The sequence below is a fragment of the Coregonus lavaretus genome (genome assembly GCF_964263955.1).
Source record: "Coregonus lavaretus genome assembly, chromosome: 4".
NCBI lineage: Eukaryota > Metazoa > Chordata > Actinopteri > Salmoniformes > Salmonidae > Coregonus > Coregonus lavaretus.
The window spans coordinates 64,752,865-64,778,676 of record NC_139991.1 but is presented as its reverse complement, the minus strand read 5'-3'; the positions used below and the strand labels follow the sequence as shown (position 1 = coordinate 64,778,676).

The 25,812-nt window shown below is 42.6% G+C and overlaps 1 protein-coding gene and 1 long non-coding RNA gene across 2 annotated transcripts in view; both read right to left on the bottom strand.

Annotated features, from left to right (window-relative positions):
* Positions 1 to 25,812, bottom strand: part of LOC311127867 (electrogenic sodium bicarbonate cotransporter 1-like) — a 103,486-nt gene that overhangs the window by 33,447 nt on the left and 44,227 nt on the right. Inside the window, exons 5-11 of the mRNA XM_084159764.1 lie at positions 9,075 to 9,235; positions 8,262 to 8,444; positions 5,749 to 5,825; positions 4,324 to 4,481; positions 3,746 to 3,833; positions 322 to 476; positions 14 to 145 (exon numbers count right to left, since the gene is read on the bottom strand). Coding sequence (XP_084015890.1) covers positions 14 to 145; positions 322 to 476; positions 3,746 to 3,833; positions 4,324 to 4,481; positions 5,749 to 5,825; positions 8,262 to 8,444; positions 9,075 to 9,235 — 954 coding nt within the window. The remainder of the gene's footprint in view (positions 1 to 13; positions 146 to 321; positions 477 to 3,745; positions 3,834 to 4,323; positions 4,482 to 5,748; positions 5,826 to 8,261; positions 8,445 to 9,074; positions 9,236 to 25,812) is intronic.
* Positions 15,511 to 17,048, bottom strand: LOC311127868. Its single transcript, XR_014613152.1, has 2 exons — positions 16,669 to 17,048; positions 15,511 to 15,709 (listed from the first exon to the last, which is right to left on the bottom strand). It is a non-coding gene; the product is annotated as an uncharacterized lncRNA (long non-coding RNA).

Here is a 25,812-nt window from a genome sequence, read left to right as displayed (position 1 = left end):
GTGTCATCCTTACTTTCCAGTGTTCATGAGCTCTTCTCCAACATGTCCATGTCCCCCTCCTCCTCCTTGACCCCCGTCATGTCCCGGCGTGTCCCCGTTCATCTGGGGCCCATCCCCTCCGCCTCCAGCATTATACTGATTCTTCCTATACAGTCACACACAGCAGGTTAACCCACAGACATCACTCTCCAACACATTGCTGAAGGTCCATCATGAGCACCCAAGGAAACATGCACAATTTAAGTTATTTTCTGGAACTAGGACAATTTACAGAATTATGCAACTGTACTAGGACTAGAGGTGTCTGTGGCAGTACTGTACCTCTTGTCTGAGGAGGGCAGGGACTTGGGAGGTTCTATCCTGATGTCAGGGTCCCACTCCCCAGGAGGTAGGACGATAACCTCATCTAGGAACTCCTCAATGCCCGCCAGCAGGTCCTGTCTGTCCTTGGCCTTGTAGGCAATGTCATGGAACACCTGACCCCACACAACCAATCAGAAACCAAGGTAACATCAACACAAGCACACAACCAATCATAAACTATGTTAACATCAACATCAGCTATGTCACTTCCCCACATAACCAATGAAAACCACAGCAGGTCCTGTCTGTCCTTGTCATGGATCACCTGACCACAACACAACCAATCAGAAACCATGTTAACATCAACACCAGCACACAACTAATCATTTCTTGTTTCACACTTGCCTCTTCCTGATATTGTGAGTAATTGGATCCCAATCATTATCATTATCCCCAATCATCATCACTTCCAGATGGTGTGTTTGTAATCACTTATCCCATCTATATAAGCCATTTGCCATTATATCTTATTGCCCCCAGAGTATCTCTGTAAATCTCAGACAGAGTGTTGGGCCACCCAGGCCAGGTCGGATCACTCAGAGCCACAGTCAGTCAGATAAAGCTCTCCATGGGACTGAGCGTTCACAGGGATGCTGACGATTTAGTTCAACTGTAACTTAAGGAAATCCTGGGGGGGAAAGTCCCTCTCTAATTCCATCAGTGTGGATAGAGGCAAGGGGTGTGGCTATGACCTGTGGGAACGTGAGTCAGGTGCAGTATGGTTAACTGGAGGGGTCCAGTCTCAGTCCTGACTTAAATCTGCTTGAAAATCAGAGATAAAGTTTGAATATTGCTGTCCATCAATGATTCCTGACCAAATTTACTAAGCTTGAGCAATTTTGACAAAATCAATGGATATATGTTTCCCTAAGAGTTGTGCAAAGTTGGCAGAATCTTACACAAAATGATTTACAGCTCTACTTGCGGTCAAAGGTAGCTTCTACCAAGTATTAACTCTGGGGTGTGAAGACATATACAAAATCAATTTTATTATAGAAAATGTTCTATACTTATTTTTTTCACAAAATGTGGAGCAGGTTCAAAATCAAATAAAAATGTTGTAGTCACATGCGCCGAATACAACAGGTGGACTTTACCGTGAAATGCGTACTTACGAGCTCTTTCCCCAAAATGCAGTTGAAATGTACGAAACATTTGCTAAATAAAAATATTAAATAGTAACACAATAAAATAACAATAACGAGGCTATACACAAGGAGAACCGGTACCGAGTCAATGTGCAGGGGTACGAGGTAGTTGAGGTAATATGTACATGTAGGTAGGGGTAAAAGTGACCAGGCAATCAGGATAGATAATAAACAGAGTAGCAGCAGTGTATGTGAAGAGTGTAAAAGAGTGTCTATGTCTGTGTGTGTGTGTGTGTGTGTGGCGTCAATATGCATGTGTGTGTGTGTTTTGTGTGTGTGAGCGTATGTAGTATGTAGTATGTGTGTGTGTATATACAGTGGGGAGAACACGTATTTGATACACTGCTGATTTTGCAGGTTTTCCTACTTACAAAGCATGTAGAGGTCTGTAATTTTTATCATAGGTACACTTCAACTGTGAGAGACGGAATCTAAAACAAAAATCCAGAAAATCACATTGTATGATCTTTAAGTAATTAATTTGCATTTTATTGCATGACATAAGTATTTGATACATCAGAAAAGCAGAACTTAATATTTGGTACAGAAACCTTTGTTTGCAATTACAGAGATCATACGTTTCCTGTAGGTCTTGACCAGGTTTGCACACACTGCAGCAGGGATTTTGGCCCACTCCTCCATACAGACCTTCTCCAGATCCTTCAGGTTTCGGGGCTGTTGCTGGGCAATACAGACTTTCAGCTCCCTCCAAAGATTTTCTATTGGGTTCAGGTCTGGAGACTGGCTAGGCCACTCCAGGACCTTGAGATGCTTCTTACGGAGCCACTCCTTAGTTGCCCTGGCTGTGTGTTTTGGGTCGTTGTCATGCTGGAAGACCCAGCCACGACCCATCTTCAATGCTCTTACTGAGGGAAGGAGGTTGTTGGCCAAGATCTCGTGATACATGGCCCCATCCATCCTCCCCTCAATACGGTGCAGTCGTCCTGTCCCCTTTGCAGAAAAGCATCCCCAAAGAATGATGTTTCCACCTCCATGCTTCACGGTTGGGATGGTGTTCTTGGGGTTGTACTCATCCTTCTTCTTCCTCAAAACACGGCGAGTGGAGTTTAGACCAAAAAGCTCTATTTTTGTCTCATCAGACCACATGACCTTCTCCCATTCCTCCTCTGGATCATCCAGATGGTCATTGGCAAACTTCAGACGGGCCTGGACATGCGCTGGCTTGAGCAGGGGGACCTTGCGTGCGCTGCAGGATTTTAATCCATGACGGCGTAGTGTGTTACTAATGGTTTTCTTTGAGACTGTGGTCCCAGCTCTCTTCAGGTCTAAGACCAGGTCCTGCCATGTAGTTCTGGGCTGATCCCTCACCTTCCTCATGATCATTGATGCCCCACGAGGTGAGATCTTGCATGGAGCCCCAGACCGAGGGTGATTGACCGTCATCTTGAACTTCTTCTATTTTCTAATAATTGCGCCAACAGTTGTTGCCATCTCACCAAGCTGCTTGCCTATTGTCCTGTAGCCCATCCCAGCCTTGTGCAGGTCTACAATTTTATCCCTGATGTCCTTACACAGCTCTCTGGTTTTGGCCATTGTGGAGAGGTTGGAGTCTGTTTGATTGAGTGTGTGGACAGGTGTCTTTTATACAGGTAACGAGTTCAAACAGGTGCAGTTAATACAGGTAATGAGTGGAGAACAGGAGGGCTTCTTAAAGAAAAACTAACAGGTCTGTGAGAGACGGAATTCTTACTGGTTGGTAGGTGATCAAATACTTATATCATGAAATAAAATGCAAATTAATTACTTAAAAATCATACAATGTGATTTTCTTTGAAGTGTACCTATGATAAAAATTACAGACCTCTACATGCTTTGTAAGTAGGAAAACCTGCAAAATAGGCAGTGTATCAAATACCTGTTCTCCCCACTGTGTGTGTCTATATATATATATATATATATATATATATATATATATATATATATATATATATATTTGATCTAAAAGGGGATGACATTTTTTTTTCTTCCTACAGATCTACAACTGTGTGTGTGTGTGTGTGTGTGTGTGTGTATATGTATATATATATATATATATATACACATGCATATACACACACACACACACACACACAGTTGTAGATCTGTAGGAAGAAAAAAAAATGTCATCCCCTTTTAGATCAAATTTTAAGGCAGCAAAATGTGACAACTGTTCAAGGGGTGTGTAGCCTTTCACCAGGCACTCTATAAGCGTGTTGGACACGGTGGTCACGTACCTCATCAGACATGAGGGTGGCAATAGCTCGTCCAATCTCATGGTAGGACTTGGCTTTGCCTTTGGGCCCTAGCAGCACGAACAGGAACCTAAAAGGAGATGAAGAGAAAAGCAGAAGGATGTTCAATAAAAAGCCCTAATTGGATATAACCGGTGGTCACTAGTCTCTATAAATACAGTACCAATCATGGGCACTAGTATCTATAAATACAGTACCAATCATGGTCACTAGTCTCTATAAATACAGTACCAATCATGGTCACTAGTCTCTATAAATACAGTACCAATAATGGTCACTAGTCTCTATAAATACAGTACCAATCATGGTCACTAGTCTCTATAAATACAGTACCAATCATGGTCACTAGTCTCTATAAATACAGTACCAATCATGGTCACTAGTCTCTATAAATACAGTACCAATCATGGTCACTAGTCTCTATAAATACAGTACCAATCATGGTCACTAAACTCTATAAATAGAGTCCCATTCAGCCTCTATGAGATATCTATGAGATAGATATGTGGTATATTTGCTGTGTTTGTTTAGTTGTGGTGTGATGGCGATCAGTAGGGTACCTGGTGGGGACGGGGACCTCTGTCAGACCTCCCAACATGGCAGCCTGCTGCAGACGGACAAACGCCACGAAGGGTGTGTCCAGGAAGTCCACCCCTCCGACCAGGACGTTAGACGCCTCGGCATCACGTGGAAGCTTCTTCATCAATTTATTCTTCAGCTAGAGAGAGAGAGAGAGAGAGAGAGAGAGAGAGAGAGAGAGAGAGAGAGAGAGAGAGAGAGAGAGAGAGAGAGAGAGAGAGAGAGAGAGAGAGAGAGGAACATGCACAAATATAGAGTGAGAGAAAAGAAAAAGGAGGAAAGCAATGAGCCTTGACACACATCTAAAGAGTTGCTCTATTCAAAAGACACGGTGCTTGAAAATACTGTCCTTATCAAAGTAGTATGAGAAGAGCAGTAAAGGTACTCTAACAATTGACATGTCACATGCCCCAAAGTTGTACACAGTTGCATGGATGAAATGGGGCAGCAGAGTACAGCCCGTACCCGGCACATAGTCATTATATGCTGTATTGTGTGGCAACACCACTGCAGTTGGTAGCTTCTTTAGAAACAGATTAAAGCATCTTTACCGCTCTGTGAGTCACTATGTCACAAGCAGTATGATTAACAAGACATAATAAAGCCCTTTCTGTTCATTGCTGATATACACTTGATCCAGTCTACATACAATGTAATGAGAATGAGGTAGCAACAAAATAATCAGGCAGGAAGTGAGCTGGAAACTGGAGGGTTGCAGGTATCAAATCCTAGATGCCATTGTCTGCCGTTGTGCCCTTGAGCTAGGCACTTAACCTCCCACAACAACTGCTCCACGGGCGCCCAGTGTGGCACCCCCTGCTCCAACCTGTATATGTATGCATGTCTTTGGGAGGGGTTGGGATAAAACGGAAGTCACATTTCAGTTGGAACTAAAGTGATATTAATCTTAATCTCTTAATACACTGCTAAATTCAACCTAAGGTCCAAGTGGTACACTGAGTACTTAGTCACAGTGAAATGCATAAAACTTAAGCAACCAGAGACCTCGGGTGTAAGGAGATGATTAACTAAGCAAGGCCTTGGTGTTTTATCAAAGGCCAGATCAATTTTACAAATTAGCTACTGTTGTAAGTGTAATTCCAGGAGTTAGTTATTGTGTCTGTGTAGTTTCAGCAGGCTTCAGGAGGAGTGGCAACATTGTTACCAAACACTTAAGAGAGAGCGAGTCAGGGCTCTTATCGTCGTGTGTGAGGCTCATAGACTTTATCAGTAGAGTGAGGCCTTGCTCTGGTTCCCACACACACCTCTTGGAACACACAAACTGTGTCGACTCCTTGACCCTGCATATTGTTACAGTGGGAGCTAAGATTTAGAGTGCCCGGAGAACAGCCATCGCTTCCTAAAGGTCCCGCTTAGATCTCTCACACACACAGTAATATCCTCACCTGGTCTCTATCTGGTTGGTCAGAGAAGTCATTGAGGCTGTTGGAGGTCAGGTTCCGATGGGCTGTGGCTGGGCTACCTGTGGGATCAGAGGTCAGAGGTCAAAGACCAGACCTGAGAGGGTTCACCAGGGTCGTGTTCATTAGGGCAAAAAAAACCAGAAAACTGTTTTAAAGCTTTCTGAAACAGAAGTGAGTGTTTCTTATTGGACCAGGCAGTCTTTCCCCATTTCAGTCTGTTTTCTTCCGTTTGGTGCCTAATGAACACAACCCAGGGGTCAAACAAACTCACTGGGATGAAAGGTAGAGCGCAACTCCCAGAAAAGACAGAGACCCAGTTAGATTAGACTGATCTCAGAGAAGGAGATGAAGAGAAACAGAAGATGAAGAGAAACAGAAACTTCACAAGGCCTAATATAAATGTGGAAGGCAGCAAGGGCTTAGTTAAGCTTTCGGGCCGATGCCAAAGGCAGTGGATCAGATCTACTGCCTGAAATCTCCCACTGCCGTGCCCTGTCTTTCACTGATCTGATGCCAACTGGTCACTCACTGGCACGGCAGAGCAGATAGAGCATTAGTAGTCAATGGTGGGGTTGGTGGGAGAGATAGGCATTTTCCTTTAGCCTCTTTTAGCCGGCAGTATCAGACTCAGTGAGAAGGCTGACTTTGCGTTTGAGTTGTGATAACCTGACAAAGTTGGTCAATAGCCGAGTAGGGTCTACATTAGCTAATTGGTTGTTTGCTGTTTCTCTGGGCATGAAGGACTGTGACTTAGATGCTGTTTGATGATGCCCTTTAAAATAAAAACATAAAAAAATGTTGGACTGATTGTGATATCCCATGAGAGTATACTCATGACAGTATTGTTTTCAGTCATCAATGCTCATATCAGCAATATGTGTGGATCGCAAATTGTCTTGGCACATAGACTACTGTCAAGGTATGTGTTATAACCTCTTATAAACTCTGTATATGAGTGTTATAACCCAACTTACAAAAGTATCCCACACTAGGGTGTTATAATGCATTAGAACCTGACTTAAAGGGACCCAATGTGCTATAACCTGACTTACTGAGGTATCCCATGTGTTATAAATGTGTTCTGACCCTACTGGTCCTCTGTAGCTCAGCTGGTAGAGCACGGCGCTTGTAACGCCAGGGTAGTGCGTTCGATCCCCGGGACCACCCATACACAAAAATGTATGCACGCATGACTGTAAGTCGCTTTGGATAAAAGCGTCTGCTAAATGGCATATTATTATTATTATTACTTACTGCCATATCTCATATGTTATAAATGCATTATAACCTGACTTACCTAGTTATCCCATGTGTTATAAATGCATTATAACCTAACTTACCTAGTTATCCCATGTGTTATAAATGTGTTCTAACCTGACTTACTGACGTATCCCATGTTATAAATGCATTATAACCTGACTGACTGACATATCCCATATGTTATAAATGTGTTCTGACCTGACTTACTGACGTATCCCATGTGTTATAAATGTGTTCTGACCCTACTTACTGCCATATCCCATATGTTATAAATGCATTATAACCTGACTTACCTAGTTATCCCATGTGTTATAAATGCATTATAACCTAACTTACCTAGTTATCCCATGTGTTATGTGTTCTGACCTGACTTACTGACGTATCCCATGTTATAAATGCATTATAACCTGACTTACCTAGTTATCCCATGTGTTATAAATGCATTATAACCTAACTTACCTAGTTATCCCATGTGTTATAAATGTGTTCTGACCTGACTTACTGATGTATTGCATGCTGGAGCTCCTTTGGATCTCCTTTATCGGTTCCTCAGGGCCAAGCGTGGTTGCATAAGGCACAGACTGGGGTTGGGACTGGGGGTGCAAGTGGGGAAAGGGCTGGGGTTGATCATTGAGACTGCGTGCTTTAGTGCAGACAGAGAGATAAAGAGAGAGAGGGTGAGAGAGAGATGGAGTGGCGGAAGAAAGGAAGGAAGGCAGGCAGGCAGGCAGGAAAAAAGTGAAGAGAACATGAGGGAATGTAAGTCTGTGCAGGACAGTGAGTACAGATAGAAGACAGAAAACTAGAACAATCTCACACACTTCAAATTGCAGTACCATATTATTTTGAATGGCCATCCAAACAGTTATGGTCTTATAAATAATTAAATCACATGCTTTATATTATGATATGCAAGTCTGAATACATTTCAGAGATAGTAGTATTTTGAAGAAGAAAAAAACAAGCATCAGGATTCTTGTAAACCTGAGTGTTGCAGGTCACATTCACATTATTAATAGTTAAAACTATAGCCACCTAGATATATGTACCTATAACATCTTTACTGCACTCAAATGATGGTATATAAAGTTGAACATACACTACACCTTATCCTATAGTATTGATGACCAACAGAGGAAAAAATATGTGATTGGTAGAATTGATTGGGACAAGGTAGGAAGTAGGAGGCAAAAAAATTAAAATAAAAGGCTGCACCAAACTGGCATCTGCATTACCGTTCTGGTCTTGGTTGGAAAACAGCCTACTTGCACTGGACACCGTCTTGCCTATGTCAGCAAGCGAGCGCAGGTTGGACTTCTTGGTCTGGTGGCGATGTTTCCGTAGCAACGTGTACATGACCTGATCCTTCAGCTCGGGCTTCAGCTGACCGATCTCGATCTGGCTGTCAGTGATCAACTCTGACAGAAGAAGGGGGTAACAGAGAGTGGGGGGGTAACAGAGAGGGGGGAGGGTAACAGAGAGGGGGGTAACAGAGAGGGGGGAGAGTATAACAGGGGTGGGGATAACAGAGGGGGGTAACAGAGAGGGGGGGTAACGGGGGGGCGGGTAACAGAGAGGGGGGTAACAGAGAGGGGGGATAACAGAGAGGGGGGAGGGTAACAGAGAGGAGGGGTAACAGAGGAGGGGTAACAGAGGGGGGGATAACAGAGGGAGGGGTAACAGAGAGGGGGGCAACGGGGGGGCGGGTAACAGAGAGGGGGGGTAACAGAGCGGGGGGGATAACAGAGAGGGGGGTAAAAGAGAGGGGGGGTAACAGAGAGGGGGGTAACAGAGAGGGGGGAGGGTAACAGAGGGGGGGTAACAGAGAGGGAGGGGGTGGATAACAGAGAGGGGGGGGTAACAGAGAGGGGGAGGATAACAGAGAGACAAAAGGGGATGAAGAGAAGGTCAATATTGAGGACACTTGGTTTCAAAGAGCACTGTTTTGGAACGTCCCAATTCTAAAAGTACCGCAGTCAAAGGCTGATGTTTTTGTGTATGCTGGTACAGTGAGATACTGGGGCTTATGGGAGGTGTACTTGTCTTACCGACCACCTGTGGTAGAGTGGAGGCTTCCAGGTCCAGCAGGATGGTGCCCTTCTCGATGCATGTCTTCAGCTCAAACAGACTGTGAAGGGACAAGGTGGCCACGTGGGGCTTACTCCAACGCTCTCCTCCCTTCTCCACCTTCTCCTCAAACTTGATCCACCTAGAGAGAGAGAGAGAGAGAGAGAGAGAGAGAGAGAGAGAGAGAGAGAGAGAGAGAGAGAGAGAGAGAGAGAGAGAGACAGAGCGAAAGCGTGAGGTGTGTGAGAGAGAGACCCAGAACGAGAGAGCTACAGAAGGAGAGGGAATAACCTTTTACGTTTGATTTAAAAATAATAATAATCATAATTACAGAGATGCATGTGCACAGCAGGTCCTGCAAGGTACAGTAAATTACCTCACAATAAAGGTCGGTAGACCAAGCCTTTCATATAATTTCACCGCCAAATACGGGCCGCAGACAAAAGGAGACAAGGAGAGTTTTATTTTCTTTACAAAACAACCCCTCTATGTTATTGGTTCATCACAGTTCACGGGAAAGAGAAGGGGATGTGGGATGATGCAATACAAATACTGGTAACACTTTATTTTAAGGGTCCAGAGCAAATCATTTATATGGCATTTACAAACTGTTTGCTCACCATTTATTAATCATTACTCCCACATTTGTAAAAGTTAGTAAGCTAGTTATTCACACATGTATACTGTATATATTTCCTTAAACATCCTGTTTTGTGTGCTTACTCTTTTACCAGGTACTGCAGGAACGTCTCCCAATGGCATGCCCATCTTTTTGTGAGAAATTACAGTGGTCACTAAGCCATTTATAAAGTGTTTATAAAGTATAAATAGCACTCACTTTACATTAGGGACTGCAAAAATATATGGTTTATTAAAGCGGTCCTCTGTAGGTCCTCTGTGGTCCTGTGGTCCTCTGTAGCTCAGCTGGTAGAGCACGGCGCTTGTAACGCCAAGGTAGTGGGTTCGATCCCCGGGACCACCCATACACAAAAAATGTATGCACGCATGACTGTAAGTCGCTTTGGATAAAAGCGTCTGCTAAATGGCATATTATTATTATTATAAAGCGGGAGTAATGATTAATAAATGGTGAACACACCATTTAAATACCTTATTTACATTTACATTTTAGTCATTTAGCAGACGCTCTTATCCAGAGCGACTTACAGTTAGTGAGTGCATACATTTTTATTTTTTATACTGGAATCGAACCCACAACCCTGGCGTTGCAAATGCCATGCTCTACCAACTGAGCTACATCCCTGCCAGCCATTCCCTCCCCTACCCTGGACGACGCTGGGCCAATTGTGCGCCGCCCCATGGGTCTCCCGGTCGCGGCCGGCTACGACAGAGCCTAGATTCTAACCAGGATCTCTAGTGGCACAGCTAGCACTGCGATGCAGTGCCTTAGACCACTGCGCCACTCGGGAGGACACCTTATAAATGGTTTGTTACAGATCCTTAAAATAAAGTGTTACCAAAATACTGTATATACTACAGAACGTGTTTTTCTTTCCATTGCCAAGTAACCGTAAATATCAAGCGTCTTATAAGAACAACGTGTCTCTGAACTCAGACCAGGACCCCACACAACCACTGTGGCAGTCAGAGCCCAGAGGGCAAGACTGAGACAGAGAGGTTTGTCCCTTTATAATTCTTCTAATTTCAGGCCTCAGGGACAATCACCACTACAGTGGAGGGGAGGGAGGGACAGAAAGGCCCCAGGGACAGTCAGAAAGCAACCTGTCCAGGAAGAGGAAGACATCACATTACATTTACATTTTAGTCATTTAGCAGACGCTCTTATCCAGAGCGACTTACAGTTAGTGAATACATTATACTGGCCCCCCGTGGGAATCGAACCCACAACCCTGGCGTTGCAAACGCCATGCTCTATCAACTGAGCTACATCCCTGCCGGCCATTCCCTCCCCTACCCTGGACGACGCTGGGCCAATTGTGTGCCGCCCATGAGTCTCCCGGTCGCGGCCGGCTGCGACAGAGCCTGGATTCGAACCAGGATCTCTAGTGGCACAGTTAGCACTGCGATGCAGTGCCTTAGACCACTGCACCACTCAGGAGACATGGGATGTAATGGAGGTTGTGTTCTGGGTTCTGAGGTTGAGGATGTGTTCTGGGTTCTGAGGTTAAGGTTCTGTCCTGGGTCCTGAGGTTAAGGTTGTGTTCTGGATTCACTGTGGGAACAGAGCAGTGTTTCATCCACATAAGACTGAGGAAGGAGTTCAACGGAGGACACACTACTCCCCTACGCATGCATACATGTACACCAGGGGTTCCCAAACTGACAGTACTTTTGACAGTATTTCAATCTGAAGGAAGTATGGTTTGAAGTGACTGTAATGCATCAGAAAGCTATATGTTCAGAATATCATCAGGCAATAATTTTGTATGAACTTCTGTGTATAAAAGAATATCATCATTGATGTTCTTTTTCCCCCAGTCTGATTAAGTGCCTGGTCTTGTCCACTCTGTTCTAATGAGTCCGGCGTGGCTTGTGGGCAATGTAGAGTGAAACAGAGTGTTATACTTCAGTGATGGGGTCATAATATTTTGTAGCTTAATTTGTTCAAAAGATAGCCACATTTATAGGAATAAAACAGAAACCGCTGTTTATTACAACCGCATCTAGCGGCTACTGGAGGTTACTGACGTAACCCCGATTCTAAGAGCCAAGCACGATCAGGCGACCCCACACTGGGTCACGACCCCTAGTTTGTGAAACACTGATGTACACACACACACACACACACACACACACACACACACAATTCCCCCTACTCAAGCACACATGTACAATTGAAGTCAGAAGCTTACATACACTGAGGTTGAAGTCATTATAACTTGTTTTTCAACCACTCCACAAATTTCTTGTTAACAAACTATAGTTTTGGCAAGTCGTTTAGGACATCTACTTTGTGCAAGACACAAGTAATTTTTCCAACAATTGTTTACAGACAGATTATTTCACTTATAATTCACTGTATCACAATTCCAGTGGGTCAGAAGTTTACATACCTTGACTGTGCCTTTAAACAGCTTGGAAAATTCCAGAAAATGATGTCATGGCTTTAGAAGCTTCTGATCGGCTAATTGACATAAGAGTCAATTGGAGGTGTACCTGTGGATGTATTTCAAGGCCTACCTTCAAACTCAGTGCCTTTTTGCTTGACATCATGGGAAAATCAAAAGAAATCAGCCAAGACCTCAGAAAAATAATTGTAGACCTCCACAAGTGTAAAACGAGTCCTATATCGACATAACCTGAAAGGCCGCTCAGCAAGTAAGAAGCCACTGATCCAAAACCGCCATAAAAAAGCCAGTCTATGGTTTGCAACTGCACAAAGATCGTACTTTTTGGAGAAATGTCCTCTGGTCTGATCAAACAAAAATAGAACTGTTTGGCCATAATGACCATCGTTATGTTTGGAGGAAAAAGGTGAACGCTTGCAAGCCGAAGAACACCATCCCAACCATGAAGCATGGGGGTGGCAGCATCATGCTGTGGGGGTGCTTTGCTGCAGGAGGGACTGGTGCACTTCACAAAATAGATGGCATCATGAGGAAGGAACATTTGGTGTATATATTGAAGCAACATCTCAAGACATCAGTCAGGAAGTTAAAGCTTGGTCGCAAATGGGTCTTCCAAATGGACAATGACCCCATGCATACTTCCAAAGTTGTGGCAAAATGGCTTAAGGACAACAAAGTCAAGGTATTAGAGTGGCCATCACAAAGCCCTGACCTCAATCCTATAGAACATTTGTGGGCAGAACTGAAAAAGTGTGTGCGAGCAAGGAGGCCTACAAACCTGACTCAGTTACACCAGCTCTGTCAGGAGGATTGGGCCAAAATTCACCCAACTTATTGTGGGAAGCTTGTGGAAGGCTACCCGAAACGTTTGACCCAAGTTAAACAATTTAAAGGCAATGCTACCAAATACTAATTGAGTGTATGTAAACTTCTGACCCACTGGGAATGTGATGAAAGAAATAAAAGCTGAAATAAATCATCACTATTATTCTGATATTTCAAATTCTTAAAATAAAGTGGTGATCATAACTGACCTAAGAGAGGCATTTTTTTCTAGGATCAAATGTCAGGAATTGTGAAAAACTGAGTTTAAATGTATTTGGCTAAGGTGTATGTAAACTTCCGACTTCAACTGTATACACATACACGCTGCTGCACTACTCACGCAACTCCATGTGGGAGCCGTTGCCTGGACTATAGCAGAGCATTGAAACAGGAAACACTTCAAACTGAACTGTGTGTGTACTGGTGTTTTTGGATTTGAACATGATTTCCCAGAAATGCCAGCTGTCATTGGTAGTCGTATGGTCATAGCTGGGATGACAAAATCCGCTCTGGACTGGTTGCGGGAGACTGAGACTGAACTAGTGATGCGTGTATTGACACATAACCCAGAGTCCCCGCAGATATATCCACAGGGCAGGCAGGTTTAGGGTAATTGAATATTGTGTGGATGAAGGCCGGGTGGGTGGCGGTCGGGTTGAATAAAATTGCCTCCTACTTGATCATTGAGGGAAAAAGGACAATGTCGGCAGTGGAGGCTCCTCAGGGGAGGACCATCCTCCTCCGTGAATTTCATAAAAATAGTGAAACATGAAAAAAGTTGTCCTTTTTAGATAAAACTATACTAAATAATTTATTAACACACACTGTTTTGCAATGAAGGTCTATAGTAGCCTCAGCAGCACTCTGTAGGATGGCACCATGGTGTAGCCGCAGGACAGCTAGCTTCTGTCCTCCTATGGGTACATTGACTTCAATAAAAAAAACCTAGGAGGCTCATGGTTCTCACCCCCTTCTATAGACTTACACAGTAATTATATAACTTCCGGAGGATGTCCTCCAACCTATCAGAGCTCTTGCAGCATGAACTGACATGTTGTCCACCCATTTAAAGGATCAGAGAATGAATCTAGCACTGAAAGCCTAAGCTACAGCTAGCTAGCACTGCAGTGCATAAACTGTGGTGAGTAGTAGTCCTGTCTCGGAGCTCTACGGGCAATTCATTCGACCTCATGGCTTGGTTTTTGCTCTGACATGCACTGTCAACTGTGGGACCTTATATAGACAGGTGTGTGCCTTTCCAAATCATGTCCAATCAATTGAATTTACCACAGGTGGACTCCAATCAAGTTGTAGAAACATCTCATGGATGATCAACGGAAATAGGATACATCTGAGCTCAAATTCTAGTCTCATAGCAAAGGGTCTGAATATTTACGTAAATACGTTTATTTATTTTTTATAACATTTGCAAAAAATTCCTAAAAACCTGTTTTCGCTTTGTCATTATGGGGTATTGTGTGTAGATTGATGAGGGGACATTTTTTATTAATCCATTTTAGAATAAGGCTGTAACTTAACAAAATGTGGAAAAAGTCAAGGGGTCTGAATACTTTCCGAATGCACTGTATGACCCCCTTGGATTCTCGAGCGCTACGGTTGTCCTTAGCTAGCTAGCTAGTAGATCTCGAGAACCTAAGTGGGCATTCTGCCAACATACCTCTGTGAAGTAGAAAATGTAGCCTAATGTAACCTAATCATAGACTACACATTGACATTAATTTGATCTATAGAAGTGGTGATTTAGCTACATTGATTATCAAGATGTTGTGTATTGATTGTGAAAGTGTGATACTCAACTCTTTGTACAGCAGTTGTACATAATAGACAACGTAGGCCTACTGAATTTTACAAATCAGTTTGGTTTACATGTATTTTTTCCTGTACAGATGAGTGAGCAGGATGGAAGGAGGCACCGTCACTATAAGAACATGGACAACTGTTCTACCATTTACATTCCAGCAGTACCAACAGAGACAGCTCCAAATTCACAGACTGCTAAATCCAAAGACTCCTGCACCTTACAACTGCTACCATTTAGCCACTGCACTATTCTATTTACCAAGTATGTGTCTACATAACAGTTGACCACTTTCCACAAGTATACTGTATGTATTCTTTATCTGGATCCCAATTAGGAAAAATATTCCATATGGTGACATCTTTGTAAGTCGTTTTTTAGTGATTTGGTCTGGGTGAGATTAGTTCAGTACTCTACTAGAATGTTTTCCTTTGAGAAGGTTACAGAGACTACCTTGTATTCTTGTTTATCTCCCTTTATCTCCCAATAAACCTTTATCTGACTTGATCTTTGTAATCGAAACGACTTGTTGTACTGCGTTTACACCAGGGTAGTCCATACGTCTTCTTGGATATCTACCCTCATGTAGGTATGCTAATTTGGATTGAAGACCTTTAGGAGCATAGATATTCAGGAAAAGTGTACAGTTTAGTAAAACAAATCTAAAACCATTCCAAAAGTACAATAATGATGCCTGTCTGCTAGGTAAAGAATGCACAAATATGGTTTCTCACACAAGTTTATTGTTGCCCACACAAACGTCCCTTATTTACATATGATTCATATGTTTGGTTGAAGGCCCCTTTCATCAACATTTCTGAGTACTCTGTAGGTACACATTTCCCGTAAGCGTTCACCATGGCTGGACGATGATTATTGATGTTGTAGTCAAGTGCTGCTGTAGTCAAGCTCAGACGAAGACCTTGATAAACAACAAATCAAACATGCTCCATTAATTTAACCATTTCACAACTATGACAGAATTGTCTTTCACGACCATCAGTCTTAGATTTCCAGGCTAAATACATTCAGTTTAATATCAAGGGAGTTACTCTTTTTTTGCATCATTGGAGAAGGAGGCTATTAGGCAGAATGAAGAATGCTTCTAGTCCTTCAGATAATGTCATGTTACAGTCTTATACTCAACACGTGTTGGTTTTGAGCTAGTACTATCTGCATCTTGTCCAGACAGCTCAAATGGGAGAATAAAAACAGTAATATCGCTGTGCAGTAGACTAATTTATTGGGACAGTATGTCATCAATCCTCAAAGTTAATCCTGGGCAGTTCATTTTCCTAAAACATTATAGCTATATAGATGCCCAACATTAGAAGATGTCTACTTTATTATTAGGAACATTCTTGGCCAGGTAGGGGAAATACAATGATGGAACAGACTGTTGTTTTTGCCAAAGATTGTGCTTTTCGATTTGATCCTTCCCCACTCAGGGGTGTGCCAACTGCATCCTCGAAGTTGTAGCAGTTGAAGCAGCACTGAAAAATATTATGTATTTTTGTTCAAAGATATTTTCTAGCTAGAGATTCGTCATCAAATAGGATCATGACTAATCAGATGTGTGGCTTTTAAAACACAGACATCAGAAATAGCACAATTACACATATAGGCATAGCTGGCTTGTTACAAATAATTGCCAGAGGCAACATTCTATATTCAGATTAAACCAACCAATGCTGCAGTCGAGTCAGCTAGCTAAAAAGCTAGCTACACTAGCTAGCTAGCTGCGAATGCTAAAAAAGAAAGAAAAAAAGTGATCCATAGCAGCTAGCTAGTGTAAACACTCGCATACATATTTTCAACTAAATAGAGAAAGCAACATATCACTTTATATCTAGCAAGATCTATTAGCTAGCAATGTCTTACCTTTTCAGCAGAAATAAGGACAATTCTTTGTCGGTTTTGAGTCCCCTAGCTATCGTTAGCTAGCTAGCCCTCTCCAGGTTGTGAACGCAAATCCGAGGTTCACTCTAGTCTTGGCCCAGGCTCTATCGTTTTCCATTTTCGCCTGTTGGCTATGCAAAGTATTCTGTAGAGAAGCTGCTGGCATCAAGCTAACATAACTGTAATAAAGCCACCTCTGCTAGCGATTCAGCGAAGTGGTCTCTTCCTGGTCATAACTTAGTCAACCAATCAGCTCATGGCAGAAGTCTCGTCAATCATTAAGCGCGGCACTAAATCTGGCAGGAAATTCCGATCCGACAGGGAAAATGAATACAGAGTATCTTAGGCAAGCTAGAGACTCAATATTGTTACTGTTGCATCACATTGGGTCGAAATAAATGTTAAAGATTTTAATGTTACTTTTTTTTTTTTTACTTCAATGGAGATTTGCTTGCACGACTCGCGAGAGAGCCGGTGCACTGCGCTCTGCTTGGAAGGGTGGGGGAGGGGCGATAGAAGAGCAGGGGTCGGTGTGAGTGACAGTCTTATGTGTGTGCCACAGTGGGAGAGAGAGAAAGTAGCCAAACCAGCTCATGCTAGTTACAGTAGATAACCTATGGCAGCAACAAGTTTGTCTATCATACTGTACCATCTGGTAGTGCCTGTCTTGACTGCATCAAATCATTGTAAAGAAGCTAGCTAGCTAAAGTAGCAAGGCTAACTGAGGCTATTTTGAGGCATCCTTGTCTACAACAACTCCATTCATATGAAACAAAAGCCTACCTGTTGGTTGATCATTGTAGCCTACTCCTCATTTAGCCAACTTAACTAATGCATTTTAATTCCATTTTGCGTTGATTAGAAACCTTCCACTTCACTTGCTGCATATGGAGCGTCTGACTAGCGGCGCTTTGATTGACCAACAATAACATGCTACATGTGTGTAACGTGGAGGCTACCGGTGTCTATTTTATGATACAAACTGTAATAAAACGGTTATTTTATTAAAATGTCAAATATCATGGTCTATCATTGTAGGTTATGTAGCAATGTCACATAGATAATTTAATATAATTTTAGCCAAAGCCTTAAAACAATTAAAAAACATAATAGGCCTATTTCTTTACAAATATTTTTTATTAATACTCTCTCAAGTAATCGAATACTAACATCCGTTCAGATATTCGAATATCAGTGCCCATCCCTAAACCCTACTGTTGATAAACACAGCTCTCCAACAGAGAGCACATCAAACTGTGATGTGTTGTTAAACAAGTCCTTCTTCTTCTATGCGATGTAGATAGTATGACTTTGATATACCACAGCTGGGTGGGTGTTGATGACAAGGGGGTTAATGTTACAAAGCCTTGATGGCCCAAGGTCAAAGAGGGTTAACTGTGTAAGACCATGATGGTTGAACTGACGCACATGAGTGACCGTGATTTACTGACCGACTCTTGGACTAAAGGAAAGAGTCACAGTGTGTGTGTGTCTGTGGACAACAGAGTGCTTCTGCTTCCACATAAATACATACAATCAATTGACACAACATACATAGTGTGTTTGTGTGTGAGAGAGAGAGAGTTTTATTTTCTTTACAAAACAACCCCTCTATGTTATGGGTTCATCACAGTTCACGGAAATTAGCAGGGGATGTGGGACGACGCAATAAAAATCATTTTATCAGGGAGTCATACGGAGACGAAGGTCTCTTTCACAGATGTGCCCTGAATTACCTAAATTATAGAAAATACAGACATCAATATAAATACAAAATGCAAGCAGAAAGAAAAACACGGTCATAAAAAACTAACACATTCATCAGTAATAAGGTCCTCAATCAGTTTTCTGAATTGCCCTAGAGCAGTAGTCACCAACCTTTTCTGAGTCAAGATCACTTTCTGAGTCAAAATGCAAGCCGAGATATATATACAGTGGGGGGGAAAGTATTTAGTCAGCCACCAATTGTGCAAGTTCTCCCACTTAAAAAGATGAGAGAGGCCTGTAATTTTCATCATAGGTACACGTCAACTATGAAAGACAAATTGAGAAAAAAAAATCCAGAAAATCACATTGTAGGATTTTTAATGAATTTATTTGCAAATTATGGTGGAAAATAAGTATTTGGTCACCTACAAACAAGCAAGATTTCTGGCTCTCACAGAACTGTAACTTCTTCTTTAAGAGGCTCCTCTGTCCTCCACTCGTTACCTGTATTAATGGCACCTGTTTGAACTTGTTATCAGTATAAAAGACACCTGTCCACAACCTCAAACAGTCACACTACAAACTCCACTATGGCCAAGACCAAAGAGCTGTCAAAGGACACCAGAAACAAAATTGTAGACCTGCACCAGGCTGGGAAGACTGAATCTGCAATAGGTAAGCAGCTTGGTTTGAAGAAATCAACTGTGGGAGCAATTATTAGGAAATGGAAGACATACAAGACCACTGATAATCTCCCTCGATCTGGGGCTCCACGCAAGATCTCACCCCGTGGTCACAAGAACGGTGAGCAAAAATCCCAGAACCACACGGGGGGACCTAGTGAATGACCTGCAGAGAGCTGGGACCAAAGTAACAAAGCCTACCATCAGTAACACACTACGCCGCCAGGGACTCAAATCCTGCAGTGCCAGATGTGTCCCCCTGCTTAAGCCAGTACATGTCCAGGCCCGTCTGAAGTTTGCTAGAGTGCATTTGGATGATCCAGAAGAGGATTGGGAGAATGTCATATGGTCAGATGAAACCAAAATAAATCTTTTTGGTAAAAACTCAACTCGTCGTGTTTGGAGGACAAAAAATGCTGAGTTGCATCCAAAGAACACCATACCTACTGTGAAGCATGGGGGTGGAAACATCATGCTTTGGGGCTGTTTTTCTGCAAAGGGACCAGGACGACTGATCCGTGTAAAGGAAAGAATGAATGGGGCCATGTATCGTGAGATTTTGAGTGAAAACCTCCTTCCATCAGCAAGGGCATTGAAGATGAAACGTGGCTGGGTCTTTCAGCATGACAATGATCCCAAACACACCGCCCGGGCAACGAAGGAGTGGCTTCGTAAGAAGCATTTCAAGGTCCTGGAGTGGCCTAGCCAGTCTCCAGATCTCAACCCCATAGAAAATCTTTGGAGGAAGTTGAAAGTCCGTGTTGCCCAGCAACAGCTCCAAAACATCACTGCTCTAGAGGAGATCTGCATGGAGGAATGGGCCAAAATACCAGCAACAGTGTGTGAAAACCTTGTGAAGACTTACAGAAAACGTTTGACCTGTGTCATTGCCAACAAAGGGTATATAACAAAGTATTGAGAAACTTTTGTTATTGACCAAATACTTATTTTTCACCATAATTTGCAAATAAATTCATTAAAAATCCTACAATGTGATTTTCTGGATTTTTTTTTCTCATTTTGTCTGTCATAGTTGACATGTACCTATGATGAAAATTACAGGACTCTCTCATCTTTTTAAGTGGGAGAACTTGCACAATTGGTGGCTGACTAAATACTTTTTTCCCCCCACTGTATATTTTTTTACATGACTTAAAAAGCATAAGCCTATGCAACATTAACCAATTAAAAACAGTTCTGTAGCAATTAGGTTTGCGCAGTAGGCTATAGGCCCAATACATTAGCACTGCATATTCGCTACGCTTGAATTGCCCTGCCAATGTTGTTCTCAGACCATTTTGAAATTGTATTTATTATATAGGTATATGATCCCACTGGTAATATATTATTTGTTGTATTACTTGTGAGGCACAGCTGAGTGAGCATAATAATTCACTTTTTTTTACTGGACTGATGGCCTGCATCTGATGGTCAGTCTGAGGGGAGGGAGGGAGCAGCGGTGAGGCTGCCTCTCACCCGACTCACCGTCCCTCCGCTCTCTCTCTCTCTGCTGAGAAAAGGGGACACAGTCTTCCAGCTGATGGCGAAACTCGCAATGCATTACTTCTGCCTCATGCACCAATTCATGTTGTTACTCCTATGACCAGAGAAAGTTAAATATTCCTCGATATTAGAAAAGACACAAGCTGCAAATAATAATGCAATCTTATCGAAATTAGCATTTGATGGCTTATAAAACTGTTGAACAAAGTGTTGACAGTACTGAATAACAACTTAAACATGAACTTACTCAAAAACAGCAGCTCTTTGCTGTATCCGTTCAGTCTCTCTCGTCATGGTTTTAAAAGTTTTGAAATCTCACATTATCAACTTTGCTGTGCGTTCGAGGCTTCTTTTTACAGTCTACGGCGCAACGAAAATGTGCAGACACTGATCTGAGCTATCTGATTGAGCAGCGGTAGGCCTATAGGTGCATTTGATTTGCTCTCCGGGCCTGCCGGGTAGGCGGAGTTCTACCTTCAGACACATGAAATGGTTCAAAATGAGAACACTTTGCCTTCCCGGCACTAGGGCTGCTGAATCAAGTGCACCTACCGTCAACAGCGCGAAACGAAAAAAAAAAATAGGAACGCAAGGGTTTATCATTGGGTTTTTTACAGAAATGTTTGGTGATCGACTAGGAATGGCTTGGCGATCGACCGGTTGGTGACCACTGCCCTAGAGGCACAAAAACATCACATTTAAGAACATTTTGAACATTGTTCCACAAATAAGGTGCAAGAAAACTAAAAGCTGATTTACCTAACTCATTAGAGACCAAAGGAATTTCCAGAGTTAATCATCCCTGAGACCGGGTGCGGTAACTCAGATGTAAAGATGTAAAGTAATTTTTACCCCAATTACATGTAGCCTGGTCTAGGACAATTGAGGAAAGCCTCTGAATTCGCAATGAGTAACAGTATCGAAAGCCTCTGACAGGTCAACGAAGATTGCAGCACAATGTATTATATCCATACAGTTAACCACATAATGTATAACTAGGAAGGCAGCAGAGATAGTGCTATGACCTGGTCTAAATCCCGACTGATGTACATTTAGAATACATTTGAAAGATATTAGCTGAGAATTAATCAAGGATTCTAATATTTTAGCTAGGCAAGAAAGTTAAGAAATAGGGCGATAATTATTTAGGTCACAAGATTCACCACCTTTGTGAAGAGGGAGTACATGGGCTACTTCGGGATAGTACCAGATATAATCGTCAGGTAAAAAATATGGGTTAATGATTCAGCAACCAGGGGGGCAGAGGTGCAGCAAAAATTGATGAAGCATATCAACCCCAATGGATTTTTTTTAACATCAATCTTAAGCAAGACATCTAGCACATCACAGATAGTAAATTGTTAAAATGAAAACAAAGATTTGCTAGAAGTTGACGGGTTAACCGTCGAGTCAGCAAGAGGCTGGCAGAGGGAAGAGCGAGGGAAGAGCAGTCGATTGACTGACCAGGGTCAATTAAACCACAGTTTCTCTCAAATATAAAGCTTTCGAGATAAAATTATGATTAAAAGCATCAGTTATCCCTTTCTTCTCAGTTATGATGAATTCTAAGAGAGAACTTGCTTCTACAGGGAAGAAGAGGAATTTGTACGCTTCAGTGCATTTACTGTTTTCCAAAATTGAGAAGGATTACCAGCAGAGTCAGAGATACCGCTTAAAAAGTAGCTTGATTTAGCTTTCTTAAATCGAGGTAGTACATGTTTCTCAATTGTCTGAAAGATTGCCGGTCCACTACAGTGTCAGTTTTCCTTGCTTTGGCCCAGGCCTGATTTCTCATCTGAATGAGCTCAGATAGCTCCAAAGAAAACCAAGTGTTAGATCGATCTTTGACTCTGAATTGTTTAAAAAGGGCGTGTTTATTTGCCAGAATAATAAATATGGAGAATACATTTTCTAGAGCCAATTCAGGGTCAGGAATACAGGAGATAGTGGCTAAATCAGAGTAAAACATGTCATGTAAAAACCCTTGAGGATAAAACTTTTGTAAAAGTTATTTTCTTGGCCTCCCGAGTGGCGCAGAAGTCTAAGGCACTGCATCGCAGTGCTTAAGGCGTAACTACAGACCCGGGTTCGATCCCAGGCTGTGTCACAGCCGTCCATGACCGGGAGACCCATGAGGCGGCGCACATTTGGCCCAGCGTCGTCTGGGTTAGGGGAGGGTTTGGCCGGCTGGGATTTCCTTGTCCCATCGCGCTCTAGCGACTACTTGTGGCGGGCCGGGCACCTGCAAGCTGACTTCGGAAGTATGCTTGGGGTCATTGTCCATTTGGAAGACCCATTTGCGACCAAGCTTTAACTTCCTAACTGATGTCTTGAGATGTTGCTTCAATATATCCACATAATTTTCCTTCCTCATGATGCCATCTATTTTGTGAAGTGCACCAGTCCCCACCAGTCCCTCCTGCAGCAAAGCACCCCCACAGCATGATGCTTTCACCCCCGTTCTTCACGGTTGGGATGGTGTTCTTCGGCTTGCAAGCGTCCCCCTTTTTCCTCCAAACATAACGATGGTCATTATGGCCAAACAGTTCTATTTTTGATTCATCAGAACAGAGGACATTTCTCCAAAAAGTACGATCTTTGTCCCCATGTGCAGTTGCAAACCGTAGTCTGGCTTTTTTATGGCGGTTTTGGAGCAGTAGCTTCTTCCTTACTGAGCGGCCTTTCAGGTTATGTCGATATAGGACTCGTTTTACTGTGGATATAGATACTTTTGTACCTGTTTCCTCCAGCATCTTCACAAGGTCCTTTGCTGTTGTTCTGGGATTGATTTGCACTTTTTGCACCAAAGGACGTTCATCTCTAGGAGACAGAACGCGTCTCCTTCCTGAGCGGTATGATGGCTGCGTGGTCCCATGGTGTTTATACTTGCGTACTATTGTTTGTACAGATGAACGTGATACCTTCAGGCGTTTGGAAATTGCTCCCAAGGATGAACCAGACTTGTGGAGGTCTACAATTATCTTTTTGAGGTCTTGGCTGATTTCTTTTGATTTTCCCATGATGTCAAGCAAAGAGGCACTGAGTTTGAAGGTAGGCCTTGAAATACATCCACAGGTACACCTCCAATTGACTCAAATGATGTCAATTAGCCTATCATAAGCTTCTAAAGCCATGACATCATTTTCTGGAATTTTCCAAGCTGTTTAAAGGCACAGTCAACTTAGTGTATGTACACTTCTGACCCACTGGAATTGTGATACAGTGAATTATAAGTGAAATAATCTGTCTGTAAACAATTGTTGGAAAAAGTACTTGTGTCATGCACAAAGTAGATGTCCTAACCGACTTGCCAAAACTATTGTTTGTTAACAAGAAATTTGTGGAGTGGTTGAAAAACGAGTTTTAATGACTCCAACCTAAGTGTATGTAAACTTCCGACTTCAACTGTATGTGTATATATTTTCTTAATTAAACGAGGATTAGTATTTTGCATCTAATACCTACTATGGGACAATGATCACTGAGATCATATGGAAATACTGCAAAATGGTCTAATTCACACACTTACTGTATCAAGAGAAAATCCCTGGTCATCCCTACTGCCTCTGATCTGGCAGACTCACTAAACACATGCTTTGTTTGTAAATTATGTCTGAGTGTTGCAGCGTGCCCCTGCCTATCCTTAAATTTAAAAAATCTAGAAAATGGTGCGGTCTGGTTTGCTTAATATAAGGAATTTGAAATGATTTATACTTTTACTTTTGATACTTAAGTATATTTAAAACTAAATACTTTTTTACTTTTACTCAAGTAGGATTTTACTGGGTGACTTTAACTGGAGTCATTTTCTATTAAGTTACCTTTACTTTTACTCAAGTATGACAATTGGGTACTTTTTCCACCACTGCAGGCATGATCAAAAAGTGGTCACTGCTCAATACAACTCTTTAGCTCTTGTTCTTATTTTATCAACACTGTCAAGTACAAGTTTATTAAGGTTATAATATTGTAGAAAACAATCGAATGATTCATTCTATGTCATTTATAATGACATAGGGCAAAGAAAACAAAGTTTTTACATTAATTTCGTAGCACCCTCATGAATTGGCTCGTTTTTCTCTACATTGTACAGCAGTGAATGAACGCACTACATGCTACATGTACAGAACCGAACATGGTTTTCTTTCCATTGCCAAGTAACCGTAAATATGAAGCATCTTAAAAGAACAACGCGTCTCTGAACTGAGACCAGGACCACACACAACCACTGTGGCGGTCAGAGCACTGAGACAGAGGTTTGTCCCTTTAGAATTCTTCTCATTTCTCCACCTGCCTTATCCCGCCTCCAACATCTAACCGCACTGCCTAGCCTCCATTTAGGCCCCTTGAGGGGAGAGAGGAGACAGGCCTCAGGGACAATCACCTCTATAGGGGAGGGAGGTAGGAGACAGGCCTCAGGGACAATCACCACTACAGGGGAGGGAGCAAAGACCACTGAATTTTCCTCTAACATGTGGCTAGCCCTTTGACCGACCATCAGTGCAGATAAAGTCACCATATAAGACGTAAGACAATGATGATGTAACAATGTGCATTAACTGAGATTTAGTCCTTTTTTATGTAATACTGGAAACAGCTGGGGCCGTATGGATCAGGTGTCTCAGAGAAGGAGTGCTGATCTAGGATCAGGTCTCCCCTTGTCCATCTTAATCATTGCGATCTAAAATGCAAAACGGATCCTAAATCAGCACTCCTACACTGAGACGCTTGACACGTCAGAGCCGCAGTCAGAAAGCAACCTGTCCAGGAAGAGGAGCAGATTACATGGGAGGTCATGGAGGTTGTGTTCTGGGTTCAATGAGGGGACAGAGCAGTGTTTCATCCAGATAAGAGTGAGCTTGGAGTTCACCAGAGGACACACTACTCCCCTACGCACGCATACATGAACACACGCTACACACACAGGCCACACACACAGGCCACACACACAGGCCACACACAATCCCTCCTACTCACGCTACTGCCCTACTCAAGCAACTCCATATTGGAGCCGTTCTCTGGACTATCGCTGAAAACAGGAAACACTTAACCCTACTGTAGATAAACACAGCTCTCGGACAGAGAGAACATCAAACTGAGATGTGTTGTTAAATGAGTCCTTCTTCACCTATATGATGTAGATAGTATGACTTTGATATACCACAGCTGGGTGGGTGTTGGTGACAAGGGGGTTAACGGTACAAAGCCTTGATGGCCCAAGGTCAAAGAAGGT